The 14003-nt window shown below is 40.3% G+C and overlaps 1 protein-coding gene across 1 annotated transcript; it reads left to right on the forward strand.

Annotated features, from left to right (window-relative positions):
- The first annotated feature begins 425 nt into the window (after positions 1 to 425).
- On the forward strand, positions 426 to 13729 carry erich3 (glutamate-rich 3). Its single transcript, XM_061034802.1, has 14 exons — positions 426 to 617; positions 2092 to 2185; positions 3367 to 3492; positions 3593 to 3664; positions 3823 to 3951; positions 5227 to 5385; positions 5526 to 5735; positions 5926 to 6106; positions 6726 to 6912; positions 7180 to 7403; positions 7492 to 7641; positions 7906 to 8277; positions 9379 to 9513; positions 9600 to 13729. Exons 1-14 carry the CDS (start codon positions 598 to 600, stop codon positions 13016 to 13018), a joined length of 5478 nt encoding a protein of 1825 aa, XP_060890785.1. The 5' UTR covers positions 426 to 597; the 3' UTR covers positions 13019 to 13729.
- Positions 13730 to 14003: the final 274 nt, after the last annotated feature.

Here is a 14003-nt window from a genome sequence, read left to right on the forward strand (position 1 = left end):
GAAGAAAATTACGAGTACAAATTTGTTGACTAATATAAATTTCATTTCCTACCCCAGTCTTTATCCCATAACCCCCTCTGACTGATCTTGTGGCCATCTAGAAGGGACCTAAATGCACTTAGGACGACTGGACTAAACTTTTTCTTAACTATACCTGTGTGTGTGTGTGTGTGTGTGTGTGTGTGTGTGTGTGTGTGTGTGTGTGTGTGTGTGTGTGTGTGTGTGTGTGTGTGTGTGTGTGTGTGTGTGTGTGTGTGTGTCTGTGTGTCTGTGTGTCTGTGTGTCTGTGGGTGTGTGGTTTAGATGATGATGGGATTTCCTGCAAGTGGAAACCAGCCTCATTGGATTGGCAGCATTTGGCGGCACGGTCACGTGATCTCCCATGGCAACCGGTGAGTGTCATCAGTTCCGCTCCAGGAGAAGTGCAGCCTCAGTGCAGTTCAGCTGATAATTTACTGTCACACTTTAAAACAACTCGGGATAAATGTTACCCCAAATTGGCCTTTGTACCTTTTAGCGAGGACAGAACAGAGGTCCACGGCAACTGTTACCTGATACATGACAGAAGAAACATTAAAGAAAGCGCGAGCTGGAACCATGAGTCACCTCAGCCCGGGGTAAGTCCACCTTAATTTTTTATTTTCTCAAGTGGAGTGTGCTGAGTATGTTACCGTTTTACAATTTTATATTTTTTATTTTTTTTCTTTATCGATACGAATATTATTATCAGTAACTATCATATTTTGCTGCCTGAATCTGACTATTTGTAGTGTTGTAGCTTTTAGGCTAGTCAACCAATTTGTCCCAATTGAACAAGGTCTGTGGGAATAAAAAAAATAATAATAACAAAGTCTCCACTGAGGCAGAAGACTACTTTTAGGTGACTAAATACCAATGGTAGCTTGATGGAGCTTTACAAGTAGGTCCACCGTAAACTAACCAGAGGTTGTGAGGTTGAACATAACCAGAAGAAAGAAATCCAAAAGTTCAGATAAAAACGTGTATCTACTAAGAAAATATCAGTGTGACTTTACTGTGTTAAAAGTAATCAAATGGAATTTACTTGAGTACTTTACGCTAATGAAATTACAAGTTTCCAAGTTAATGGTGGCCTAGTTCATATCATGACTTTAGAAAGTCCCCCCTTCAATAGAGCTGAAGGGTTAATTGATTATTTTTCAACTTTGTAATAAAAAAAGTATTTTTTTGGCTTCAGCATCATGAATGCTAATATTTCCTTGTGCCCCCCCCCCCCCCCCCCCCCCACCATGAATAAACAGAGTGTCTCTAGGAAACAAGACACCAAACAAAATCATCAGGTGAAGTTCATGACCCAAACATGGAATTAATTAAATGAGAAAATTATTGAAAAATTACTTGAAAGTGAAATAAATCATTGGCTCAGTTGCAGTTCTTATTTGCAGCATTATAGGCTGAGTTTTGTTGACATTTTCCTGACTCTAACAAGTCAATCTAGTGTTATAATTAATACACACATTCGACACAAAAAGTTTAAGAAGACAAAGTAGCATCAAACACAACTTACATTGAACAGGTCTAATAAGAAACAGTGAAGCAGAAACAAAGTCTTCTAGCAGAACTTTGTCAGAGAAAGTAGTGACCCTAACCCTTACAGTAAGTGTAATATGACAACTAATAGTCAAACCACCATGTTGTGGTTCAAAAAGCTGAGGGGCATGACAGACAGCTCAGGTGCACAAAGAGCAGGCCTTGGGGTTAAGTGTGCAATCCCCTCTAATTCCGGTACGTAATCAGACACTGGTAACAGACCCTATAGTTGTGGGATACTGTTGTCTCACACACAAATACTGGAGGAAATCGAATCTGTGTTGGAAAAAAAAAACACTTTCTGAGGGGCTGGGCTGTAGACAAACTTGATGTCTCATTCATGAGGACTACAAACAAACATGGTGTAGTTGACACATGAAACCATTTGATTAAGATGTGGGTTTTCTGTAAACTGTAATCAACAAGTCTCAAGAAGAAAACAAACATTAGTGAGTTTATTGATGAAGTTTCTGAATATATTCAGTGTCTGCTTTGTCTTTTTGCTCGGTCTTGTTTCTGTAGACTTCTCTCGGCGTACAACAGCCTCACAGACAAACATCTCGCTGGATACTTCAGCAATACTCGCATCAGGAGACACCTGCAGAGAGCTGGACTGGTAGGTCATCAGGAGGATGATGACGATGATGAGAAGGATTTTATTCTGGCTTGATAAAGGTCGGACCAATCACATACAGTGATCTAATATTGGGAGGGCCCATTGCGATCTAACTTTACGACTACTATTGTTTCGATTTTAAAAAAGGGCTGTCAGCGTTAATGTGTTACATGGGATGCGATAAGGGTCTCAAAAAAACGAATCCTTTTTTTTTTCGCATTAATCTCGAATCTCAGTTTTTTGTCTCTTTGGATGAACAGTATCCAAGCCTAAGCCTCCACAGTCTGTCCCTGTAGTCATAGTGATGGAAAAGAACGACAACACTGCTCTTCTGAATGGCTCATTTCTCTTTAGAAAAAAGTCCCGGACAGCTCAGTTGACAGGTCAAAGGTTATATCCACGCTGTGACACTTTTTTTTACTGCTCCCATGAGCTGTTTTTATAATATTCAATCTACCAGGAGTTCTTTATTTTCTTTCAAATTAAAAGCCAGTTTGTACCCAAACAGGAAGTTAAGTACCCTTAGCATAAGGCGTTACATACATTCAAAATATAGGATTAAAAAAAACTTTTTTTTAAATACAATTTTATGGAATTTCAAACATGCGATTAAAAATGCAATTAATCTCAACTATTGAACTTCTGCCATTAATTGTTTTTATTTAATAAATATTATAAAATATTAATAATAAAAATTAATAATTGTTTGACAGCCCTAGTATTAAACAAACTGACTGAAGTTCACATATCTTATAACTGGTAAATGTTAGCTAGCTACTAAATCATACCATGCCTGTGTATTTTGGAGAACTAAAGACCATATAAAATGAATATTTTTGCTAGCTACCTTGCTATCAGTCCACTGCTTGTCCAAAACCTCACAGGGTTTTACACACTGTTTGATTTCAAGTCCAACCAAATGTGTCAGAAGGCATTTTGATCTGCAACCAGTGACACCAAACCTTGCACATCCAAAATGAACGGAGTTTCCTGACTAGTTTCACATTGAATCAGCTAACCTTGATTGTTGCATTGCAGTACATGACATCAACTTTTTCCGTTTAAGTGCCACAAATTAAAGCCAGAGAAGAAAAGCACAGAATAAACATAACTACAGAAATGTTACACTGTTGGCCACCTTTGCAAACCCATATTGATTGAGGTTATTGTTGTTTAATCAGATCACCAGGAGCGGGCGTATTGTTCCAGATAAGGAGTACAGACACAAGCTGATCCAGAGATCCCACCAGAAGCATGTTCGAGAATGCCTGGCTCAGGCCATTTTCCACAAGGTGCTGGAGCTGGAGGTGGGAGAAACACAATGGAAGGAGAGAAAACGTTCAGCTGATCCGTGCTTCTCCTTGCTTAAAAAAGTATACTAATTAGTTATGTGGCTCTCTCATACAGCGTGTCCATCAAATCGAGATCAAAAGGAAACTAGAGGAGTTTGCAAGGAGGGAAAGAGTGCACAAGATCAAGGTACATCCTTTACAATTAGACACTGCTTTGCTGCATTATTTTGTAAATTAATGACTCTTTAATCAATGAAAAAATGCTTTTTGACTGTTTTTCTACTATAATCAGCAGAACTTCAAATTGTGCATCTAAATATAGCAACTATACTGTCATTTTGGAAGGTGGAGCGATCTAAAAGGTATGAGGAAGAAATCGTCCACATCCTTTCCCCACGCCCACCCACAGGTGCCAGGGGCATCCGAAAGCAGCACTCTGGACCAGATGGGGAACACTCTGAATCCTCAGAGTCTGTGAGTCAAAATGTTTGCTTAGATTGAGATCATTCGTTGCTGTAAATTCAGCTTAATCATGTACGTGAATGATACAGGCACCCCTTTGACCCAAGAGGAACACCAATGATCCCCTTTGTTCATTAATTGACTTTAACCTTTCATTATACAATCTCCATCATGCAAATAATGTTTTTTAAATGTCACAGTACAGTTCAAAATGGTCTCTGAGATGAGTTAAACGCCTCAACCTTTAAATAACTTTATTATTTAGTCTAAATACATAGGTCAATCAGCTCTGGTAACAATCACATATCTGAGGTGTGAGATGTTTGATTTGTATTTAAATGGTTGACAATTAATTAATGAAATAGAATAATATTTCAGGGAAATGAACATATACATGTTCATTTACTTTCTTGGTGAGAAGTATGTGAGTCAGGCAGTTTATCTTTTACATTTTAACCCAGTGTGAATTTTGAAAAAGGAGAAAAACCTCAAAGCCACAATTGTACTTCAGTGTACAAAAAATGATGATCCATTTCAGTGATTTTGCCTCAGGAAATATATCATTATTTGTGCAAGCCAGTTGTTGGCTTGTTTACACTGGTGTTTAAGAGCTGTCTCATCTTGTGTTTGCGCTGGGGTTAGATGTTTTATTACGAGTGTGTTTTTTCTTTAAAATATTAAAAGTCATAGACCTTAAATCCAGAATAAATAGATCTTGTAATCCTGGTCCTGATCTCTATGTCAACTCTTTGAATTCTATTTTTATCTGAAGTCTACAGAGATCAAAGTGGAGGCTTTGAATTAAAGAGACAGGGAAGTGTTAGTAGTGTTAGGAAAATGTTGAGGCACATTAGGAAAGATTCCTAACATGTACAAGAACACAACTTCATTTATCCTTGATTATAGCAGGAGCAGCATAAAATAATATCTGTATTAATTAAAAGTGGACTACATTAAAGGTATTATGGAACAGATGCAACTTAAATTGTTAAAAGTTGACTGGAATTATTTTACCTGGTTTGTCTCAATATCTTTTACAATTAAGTGTACTCCAATGATTCCAATTTAATTGAGAGACCTAGTATGGAATTAGGTTATTTGTTTTGTATAAAGAAACAGAATTTGACTAATGACCAGTGATACACAGGAAAGTGCTGAGTCCTGCACTGTATCACAAAACATTACTAATCTACCCAATCTACATAATCTCAGAGTTTGAAATTAGCTGACTGATTGTGTGTGTGTGTGTGTGTGTGTGTGTGTGTGTGTGTGTTATGGATGCTTCAGCCGGGCTCCTCTCGACCCAACACGGCTCCAGGGAAGATGCAGAGGCCAGTGCGTCTGAAGCCGATCCACAGTAACAGCACCACAGCTTCGCTCAGACGCAGCTCCCCTTACAGACTCCACGAGTTCTCCAATGACAACAACCAGCCATTCAACTGCACTGTGAGACTGTGACACATGAGAAACACACACTCATTCACTCATTCAATCATGCATGTGTGTACTTGTATAAATGTAATCACATTGTTTTAGCTGTTTTCTGAAGTCTTTACGCAGCATGTCTTTGTTAACTTCTCTCATAGGTGAACAAGGAGTCCCGCAGACCTTTTAACACGATGGAGGCCTCTCAGGGCATCTCACCCTACATCCTTCCAGTCATTAACAACTTTGTCACTCCTGTGCCTCCACCCACCAAGAGGATAGACAGGGGGTTTAAGCTCAATCCCAGCAGCACACTCAGAGGCCGCAGGCTGCGTCCAACCACTGCCTCCAGTGGAGCTGACATCACTGAGGTCTTTAGCTCCTTTGACTGTTATGTTTTGGATTATGTTGGAGATGAATTTTGACTTTTGAAAGAATTGGCAGGAGGGGGTTATATTATATGTCTTTGTCACTTTGTGCAGATGGGTCATATCAGACTACATACAAGGAAGTCATTTCCTACACTGGGTTGAATTGAGTTAAAATGTATCTTCCATCCAGGACCCCCCCATGCTGAGGAGCTCTGTGCACCAGAGCAGAGTGTGTGTGAACATGATGTACTTTGGCAAATCAGTTCACCTCTCCCACGACCTGACAGACATGAGGGACGAGGTCCGAGTGTTTCAGCAACACTGTGGAGGAGAGAACCTGTGTGTTTTCAAGGGAAAGCTTTGTGAAGGAGGTGAGTTTAACGATCTGTTTACACATGAGTTTAGTATGCATACTGTTCGACCCAATCACATGTGGACATCTTTAGTACTGCAGTTCACGTCATGCTTTAAATGCGTCTGGAGTGACTGCTTCTGACCAAACATCACTTGGAAATAAAAAGGTACATGAATTTAGTTATATAGTGTGTTATGCAGGATTGCAGCAAAGGAAGAGATAACAGGGATGAGTGAAAGAGAAAGATTGATAAAGGACAGAAGTAGTGCAAGATTTAAAAAACTCTAACGGTGCCATTTTGCAGTTTATTGGTAAAATCAATTACCTCCTCTGCAGACTTTTGTCTCTGTTAATTGTAAAATAAAAAACGGACTAAATGTAGCTGTTATTTACATTCTTTTCCATATCCATCTCCATATCCTTGCTGCGCTGCATTATAACAAACCACGTCTAACTTGGCCTGAATCGTTCTAGTCTAAAGATACATTGAAGTTTTTTTCTGCCTCTTTACTTTTATAATTTACACAACCCTGATGCTTCACATTGTTTTTCTGTAACATCAATGTCACAGATAAGATCATTTTTATTCTCACAATCATCCTGCCTCATATCTACGACCTAAATCTCTCCCTCAGAGACCTTCCAGTTCATTTCAAGGCGACACCGAGGTTTCCCCTTCAGCTTGACTTTCTTCCTGAACGGGCTGCAGGTAGAGAGGCTGAGCTCCTGCTGCGAGTTCAAACACAGGAAGGGCTCCAGACTCGGTGGCAGGCACGGACACTTTGGATTCTGCGGTGTTGAGGGAGCCTCTCCCTGCTACAAGTCAGTCCCCCTTTTGAGGATTAAAAGTTGTTAAATAGGTCTAAGAGAGAGCTAATTCTTCTGTGAAAAAAGATCTATTATCATTTTGTAGCTCCAGAAGGAGTTGTGGAAGGTTTATTCAAGCGTTAACTCTGTTATAACAACGGCATGACTACCAATGCATACCAGGATTGCTCATTAGCAAGAAAGCAACAATTTCTTTTTTGCGGAAAAAAACAAATAATGAATGTAAATTGTGTTCTTTGTGTATTTGTTGCACGTTTCTAGATGTATCATTGCAATGGGATTGGACAAAAAGCCCACTCCTCCACCAAAGAGGGTCAAAGAGGATCGAGGAAGAGAGGAGTCAGTCTTCACCCTGAAAGAAGCTCCTGAGATGAGAGCACAGAGGACAGGATCCCATTCAGAGAGTGAAACCGTCCGAGCTCAGGACATGGAGGTGCAGGTTAAAGAAGAAACAGCAGCGGAGGAAGAGGACAAAGTCAGAGACGGTACAATGATTGAAACGTCTAGGTAGAAAAAACACACTTTGAATATATTGTCAATGTAGTGCATTTCAACTTCAGTCTTCTTCCTCAGATTATGAGGAAGACTTTGAAGCAGACGATGAAGGCCCTGCAGAAGATACCGAGGCAAAAGAAAATAAATCTCCATCTCCACGTGTTGAAATGGAAAGGAAGGTTAAAGAGAGAGACACCTCTGAGACTGAAGACGACCATGAAAAGGATGGTGGGTGAAATCTATTTTTGAACATCTCGTTTTGAAAATGTCTGTAGTAGCATTTTACAAGCTAATTTATTCATTTGACAACTGTTTATAATAAAGAATAAAAGCAAACACACTCATTTCTACTGATCTATGGTTCTAATATTTAACTGAAATCCATATTTTTATGTACGTAATATTGAATATTTCATGTGTAAACAAACAATTCCTTAGTCACTGTATAGATGAGATGTTTCAGATTTTTAAATGCTCTGTTTTTTTTAACAGAAGACTTGAAGTCTCGGTCAGGTTCCAGCTTGTCGGGCAGTGACCAGGAGGAGAGCGATGCTGAAGTCACCAAAAGCTCTCGAGAGGAAGAGAAAGCTGAGCAACCTAAAGAGGCCGATGAAGAAGAAACTGCTGTTCCACCAGATAAAAAAGATGAACCGCAACGAGGAGAAACCCCCCCCACTGAGGCCGAGTCGGCTGCGCCTAAAGAGTCTGACGTACCAAACAGTGCAGGGGAGAGAACAGAGATCAACATCTCTGACACGAGCCTCCCATCAGGGAACGAGAACAAACAGAGTGACAATACGTCGGGAGAGAAGGAGGTGGAGAAAACAGTAAATGAGAGTAAACAGGAGGAGGAACAGGAGAGGGGTGAGTATAAACCTCCTAATGCAGATGTGGAGCTTTCACCTCAGTAAGAGCATGTATCCATCTCATTTTGATGTTTTTCCACCATTATCACAATGCAGTCAAACTGTCAGTTTGTAATATATTAAATTGCATAATGACTTTGTAAAATCTAATAGTGGAAAAATGACATGCATGTTGTCTTTGTTTTTCTTATTTTGCCTTGGTTTGTGTTTGATGATCTTTTGTTTTATGTTCTAAGAAGTCAAACTTTAGTTCATTCAGTGTGTTTGGAACGCCTTTGCTAGCTTTCTGAAATATATTACTGCAGCACTTCTTACTAAAGTGACAATGTTGAGAAAGCAAAACCAAAAATGTATAGGAACTGGAAGTGAAATTTGACCTGAAGAGCAGGATGTTTTCATATCTACACAAACAGCTCTTGTAAATAAAATAAAGTCAAATTGTGCAGCTTTGAAGAAAGAATATATATTCAAGTACAAACTACACCCGATCAATTCTACTTTTGCGATACATTTAGAGGTCTTTTTTTCTCATTGTCTGTAGAGATTTAACTCCTTTAACATAATTGTAGAAATTGTATCATATATAAAACAAGAGTTTACGGTGGGATTCCACATCAATAGTGGGCCTGTGATATTTGTTTGCATGAAACACTTGAGTGCCAAAGTTCAACAATTTAGTTTCTTTCTGACATTTTTTAATAACCAGTTTCATTGTCATGTCCTGAAACATAAAAAGATGTTAAATAGGAGAAAATTGTTTTATAATTTTGCATTTTTTTTTTCACTTTTACTGTGTGGGGAAAGATGCATGTTTATGTGTTTTCTTTCCTTTGTGCATGTTTGTTATCATTTTGCATGTTGTGTTGTTCTTACATGTTTGTGTCTGGAAACATTAAAAGCTTTTTTTTTTGTTAATGGCTCTTTTGTGTTTTTTCATTTGATGTTTTCTCTGTGTGCATTTGCTTTTCCCAGATAAGGTTGAATACATTAAAACATTCATCATCATGTATCACACTGAGTGTCTCACTAAAGGTCATCCTATGCTTTCTTAAACATGAATCGTATATCAGTGTGTCTTGTTTCTTCTTCTTTCCGAAAGCCAAATCTGTGCAGGAGAAGATGGCAGAAGCGATACTGAAGGAGTCCCATTGCAGCTCTGAGCCTGAACTGAGTGACACCAGTACTGAGGACACGATTGAGTCGATCACTAAAGGCCATGAACGGGACCACAAGGGTACCAGATGTTAATTAAACTAAAGCTACAAATTACAACTGTTTCATTAAAATACATTTTCCTAAACATGCTCTCAATTGTTGCAGATGCAGCTGCCGAGAAATCAGCGACAACTATTGAACAGCAGCAGACCGTCGGGGAGGAAACAAAATGTGATGAAGATTTTGTTGCTTTAGCTGTGGTGGTGCTTGATCAGGAGCAGTCGTCTGAGAAAAAAGAGCAGGAGCCTGTTGAGAAAGAAATCGAAGATGAGCAGGATGAAGAATATGAGGAAGATGGCAAGGTTATATCTGAAGAGGACAAAAGTACTGCAGAGAATGATGAATCAGGGGAAACACACGATTTGGGTGCAGCTCTGCTTCCTGTACCTAAAGAAAAAACTGGTGAGAAAGACAAGACTTCAGAGGCTCAAGAGGATTTGGCGGATAAACCCACAGTTGCTGCTGAGAAAAAGGAGGACAACGAGGAGAAAGCGGTGGTGGAGGCTTATGTGCATCCCGAAGAGACAGGGCAAGGGGCAAAAAGCAGCGAGGGAGACGAGTCATCACTATCAGCACCAGATAAAAAGACTGATGAGACAGCAGAGCCTGATAATGTGGAGGCGATGACAGCGAGCGAAACAGTGGAGATGAAAGCAGAGTCCTCAGAGGAACAAGAGGCCCTCAGCTGTGAGGAGGCACCTGTAACCGGCACAGAGACGAGTCAGCTGGGAGACGTCGAGGACAGAGCTGCAGAATCAAAAACTGAAGTCACAGAGGGGAGCAGAGACCCCACAGATGAAATAACTGCAGATAAAAGCCAGGACAATGCAAAAGATGAGAGCATTAACGATATTAACAAAGAGTCAGTGTCAGCAGTAGAGGCCAGTAAGGATGACAATCAAGAACAGAAGGAAGAGCAGCCAAAACAATCTGTGGAAATGGATGATAAGAAAGAGGAGAAATCTGAAGAGGGAGGTAAGGAGGCAGAAAAGCAAACAAATGCAGATGAGACAACAGAGGGTGAAGATTGCGAGCAAAGGCAAATGCATGGGAAAGATAAAACAGAAGAAGAGAATAATGAGAGTAAGACAGAAGAAAGGATAGAAAACATTTCAAATGAAGAGCAAGCTGAGAAAACCAACAGCGAGGAAGATGAGGTTGCAAATGTGGAGAAGGCAGATACATCTGAAAAGACAGAAAAGGATGAGGAGAGTGAATGTGTCAAGAATCAAAATGATGAAGAATCAGTTGAAAAGATAGCTACAACTCTGATAATAACTAGTGCGGCTGAAAAAATAAGTGAGACAATCACAGCTGGTGACGAAGCAAAGCAAAGTGTAGCAGAGATGGCAACGAGAGAGCCGATCGAGAACAAAGCAGAGCAAAATGAAGCTGCAAACAATAAAGACAGTGAGGAATCAGTAAGGAAAAAAGTGGTGACTTACACAACCGTGGAGGTAGAAGAAAAATCGGAGAAAGCAAAAGAACCTCACAAAAGGGCAGATGGAGACATTGATAAAGATTATGTGAAAAAGTCTGATGGAAATAATGAGTCAGAGGATGTTGGGGACAGTGAAGCAGCAAACATAGCACTGGCGACTGTAATGGCTGCGGAGATGCTAAACCAAACAACGGAAGCTGAAGATGTGACTAAGAACCCCGAAAGAGGAGGCGACAACGATGACGAGGCAGAAATTGATGCTGAAAATGGAGAGATTTCGGCTGGAGCAGAGCGCAAACCTCAGGTGGATGAGGGGCAGGCTCTAATTGAGGGCGCAAATGGCATAACAACAGCAGAGCAGACAGAAGAAGAAGAAGAAGAGAGAAAAACAGAAGCTTCAAAGGAAGACAGCACAGAGGTAAAAGAAGGTTATGCGGAGTCTGGAGATGCTGCTGAAAAACATGAAGAAGACGTGGCTCAGGCTCCTGTCAATGCTGTGGTTGAAGTTGAGGCTAATGAAGAGGATGGCAGAGTCGAAGAGCAAGATCAGCCTGCTAACAATGAGTCAGAGCTGGAGAATTCTGGTACAGGTATAAAAGAGGAATCTGAATCAGATGAAAGAAGAGACACTGAGGAAACAAAACAAGATGAGAACGCCAACTTATCTGAGAGCGATCATAAAAACAGAGAGACCAGAGAGAGCGGTAATGTCAACGAGGTTATAGTAGTTTCCCCGATTGATCATGATCAGTCTACAAGTCCCACAGCCGTGGATTCAGACGATACAGCTCTGAAGTTGGAGAGCTCCACCGCGCCGTCTGACTCAAACACCGAAAAACAACCAGATCCCGAGGAACATCCCGCTGTTGCTGACCTCTCAGCTGCAGACGGAGAGAACGGAGACACTGAGGAGGCGAGCAAGGCCTCGGAGGAAGGAGCGAGTGTTCTGCTCAAGCCTCCTCCAGCAGAGTCGATACAACTTTCCCAACAAAATGAGGCCGATAGAGCAGAAAAGAGTGTTGACGTAGTCGAGGAAACTCCAGAGGGTTTAGCAAGAGAGGATCTGGTCACAAACTGGGTGACCATGCACCAAACGTCCAAGTATTTTGAGACTTTTGTTGAACCTTTGGAGGACTTGAAGGAAGTAACTGAAGATGCTGACGTATCAAACTCCAACAAAGAAGGGACACAGTCCACAGAGCTACAGAGATCAGTGAGTCCTCCTGCGAATTCTCAAAATCTAGAACAAGAGCACACACCAAATGATATAAACGAATCAGTGGGAAAGACAAAAGAGGGAGCCGAGAAGTTAGACATTGAGAGCGATCACCCTGATGATGGTGATCCATGTGAGAAGAGCCTGGAAAAAGATCTACCGCAAGAAAAGGAAGAGACTGAGGTTCATGATTTCATTACAAAAACAGACAGTGGACAAATTGATAAAGAGTCTGTGGTCGGGCAGGACTTGAGACCAGAAGAGCACACAGAGAGATGTGAATCTGTAGAAGAAGACCAGGTTCACAGAGTTTTAATGCAGGATAACACTGACCAGACTCATGACTCCAAAACTGAAGTGGAAAGCATCGCAGGCGCTAATCTTTCAGTAACCAGTGGCAAACCTGAGAGCATCCCTGAGTACCAAATTGATGAAAAAAATACGGATAATGCTGCAGAAATAAATGACAAAATAACAGCTGTAGAAGAAGAGAAAGATCTACCTTCCTCTAAAACAGAAGAGCATGGGGAGCTTTCAGCAACTCCAGAAAGGCTCTCCACATTAAGAAAGAGTGAATTGGAAGGTACAGAAGAAACATTGGAAAAAAGTCGTGAAGTTACAGAAATAAGTGATTTTACACAGTCCCGGTCAGATGATGGAAGCCAGGAGGAGTCACGCCATGAAGAGATCAACCCAAAACCGCCAGATGCAGACACCAACGGAGAGAGTCGAGAGCTGCAGCTGATCCAAGACATCAAACACACTCTGAGTAAAGACCAACTGAGCACCTACTCAGTGGATGAAACTCTGTTCCCTCGAAGTTCGTACCCTTTACTGGCTGTAGCCAGTACAGAGAGTGGACATTAGAGTGAAGGTACGCTTTACTTCTGTTTTGTCATTTTGATTTCAAATGAAACAAATATGACGACAGTAAAATTATTAAATCTGACGGAGAAGATTTTTGCACTTTGATTAGACGATCACATTAAGATATCGAGACAATGAATATAAGATGACTTTAACTTAGACAGAGGCCTTTGAGTGGCTTGTGGTTTCTGTGTTTACATAGCAATGACTTCCTGAATAGACTTCATCCTTCAATCACCAAAAAGAAGACGTTGCATTAATGAGTTTTGACTGCTGGCTCAAATGTTTACAATAGACCATCTCTTCCTTTTGTTGCTAACAAAGAGGCCTCACATCGTTTCTGCGAGGTATCAGGTGCAGCCGCCATCATCTATTACATGTAAACAGATACCCCTCCACTCACAAATAATTCAATAATTCATAGTTGCTGAACTCCCGCAGCTTATTTGGCACACTTTATATTTCCACTGAATGTACACAAGCACAATGTTATAGTGCCTTAGTATCAGATCTGTCTGTTTTCAAAAGTGTTAGTATTTACTGCCTGAACATTATTACTTGTTTAGATGATATCTAAACTTAATGCAGAGAAACAAAGGACAGCTAAGCTAACATGCATTATTCATTCATACATTTAGACTGCTAATTACTTAAACAAACCCTGAAGAATGTCAAATGTAGACACTTATTTGTGTCGTAATTGCTGCTAACACTACCTCCTAATCAAATACTTAATATTTATTTGTAGGTTACCTTTTCACCTTTTTTTATTGCTAGTGTGAGTTTGTGACAGTTACTGAGTACTTGATGCGTTATTCTGCCCATTAAAAAAACACATGAATATTGACTTTAAGCTTTTCTTTTCGTTTTTTAAATGTCTATTTGGGGGCTTTTTATGCCTTTATTCAGAGATAGGACAGTTGATCGAGTCAAATATCGCAGAGAGAGAGAGAGAGAGAGAGAGAGAGAGAGAGAGTGAGGAATG

Source organism: Labrus mixtus, chromosome 3 (assembly GCF_963584025.1).
Source record: "Labrus mixtus chromosome 3, fLabMix1.1, whole genome shotgun sequence".
Classification (NCBI taxonomy): Eukaryota; Metazoa; Chordata; class Actinopteri; order Labriformes; family Labridae; genus Labrus; species Labrus mixtus.

What these genes read in the sequence shown, in the direction of transcription:
- erich3 (XM_061034802.1), top strand. Translation starts at nt 598, where the DNA reads ATGAGTCACCTCAGCCCGGG. An exon ending in AAAGAGTGCACAAGATCAAG is followed by an intron (nt 3,665 to 3,822) that starts GTACATCCTTTA and finishes TCATTTTGGAAG; the next exon opens with GTGGAGCGATCTAAAAGGTA. An exon ending in GTGGAGCTGACATCACTGAG is followed by an intron (nt 5,736 to 5,925) that starts GTCTTTAGCTCC and finishes TCTTCCATCCAG; the next exon opens with GACCCCCCCATGCTGAGGAG.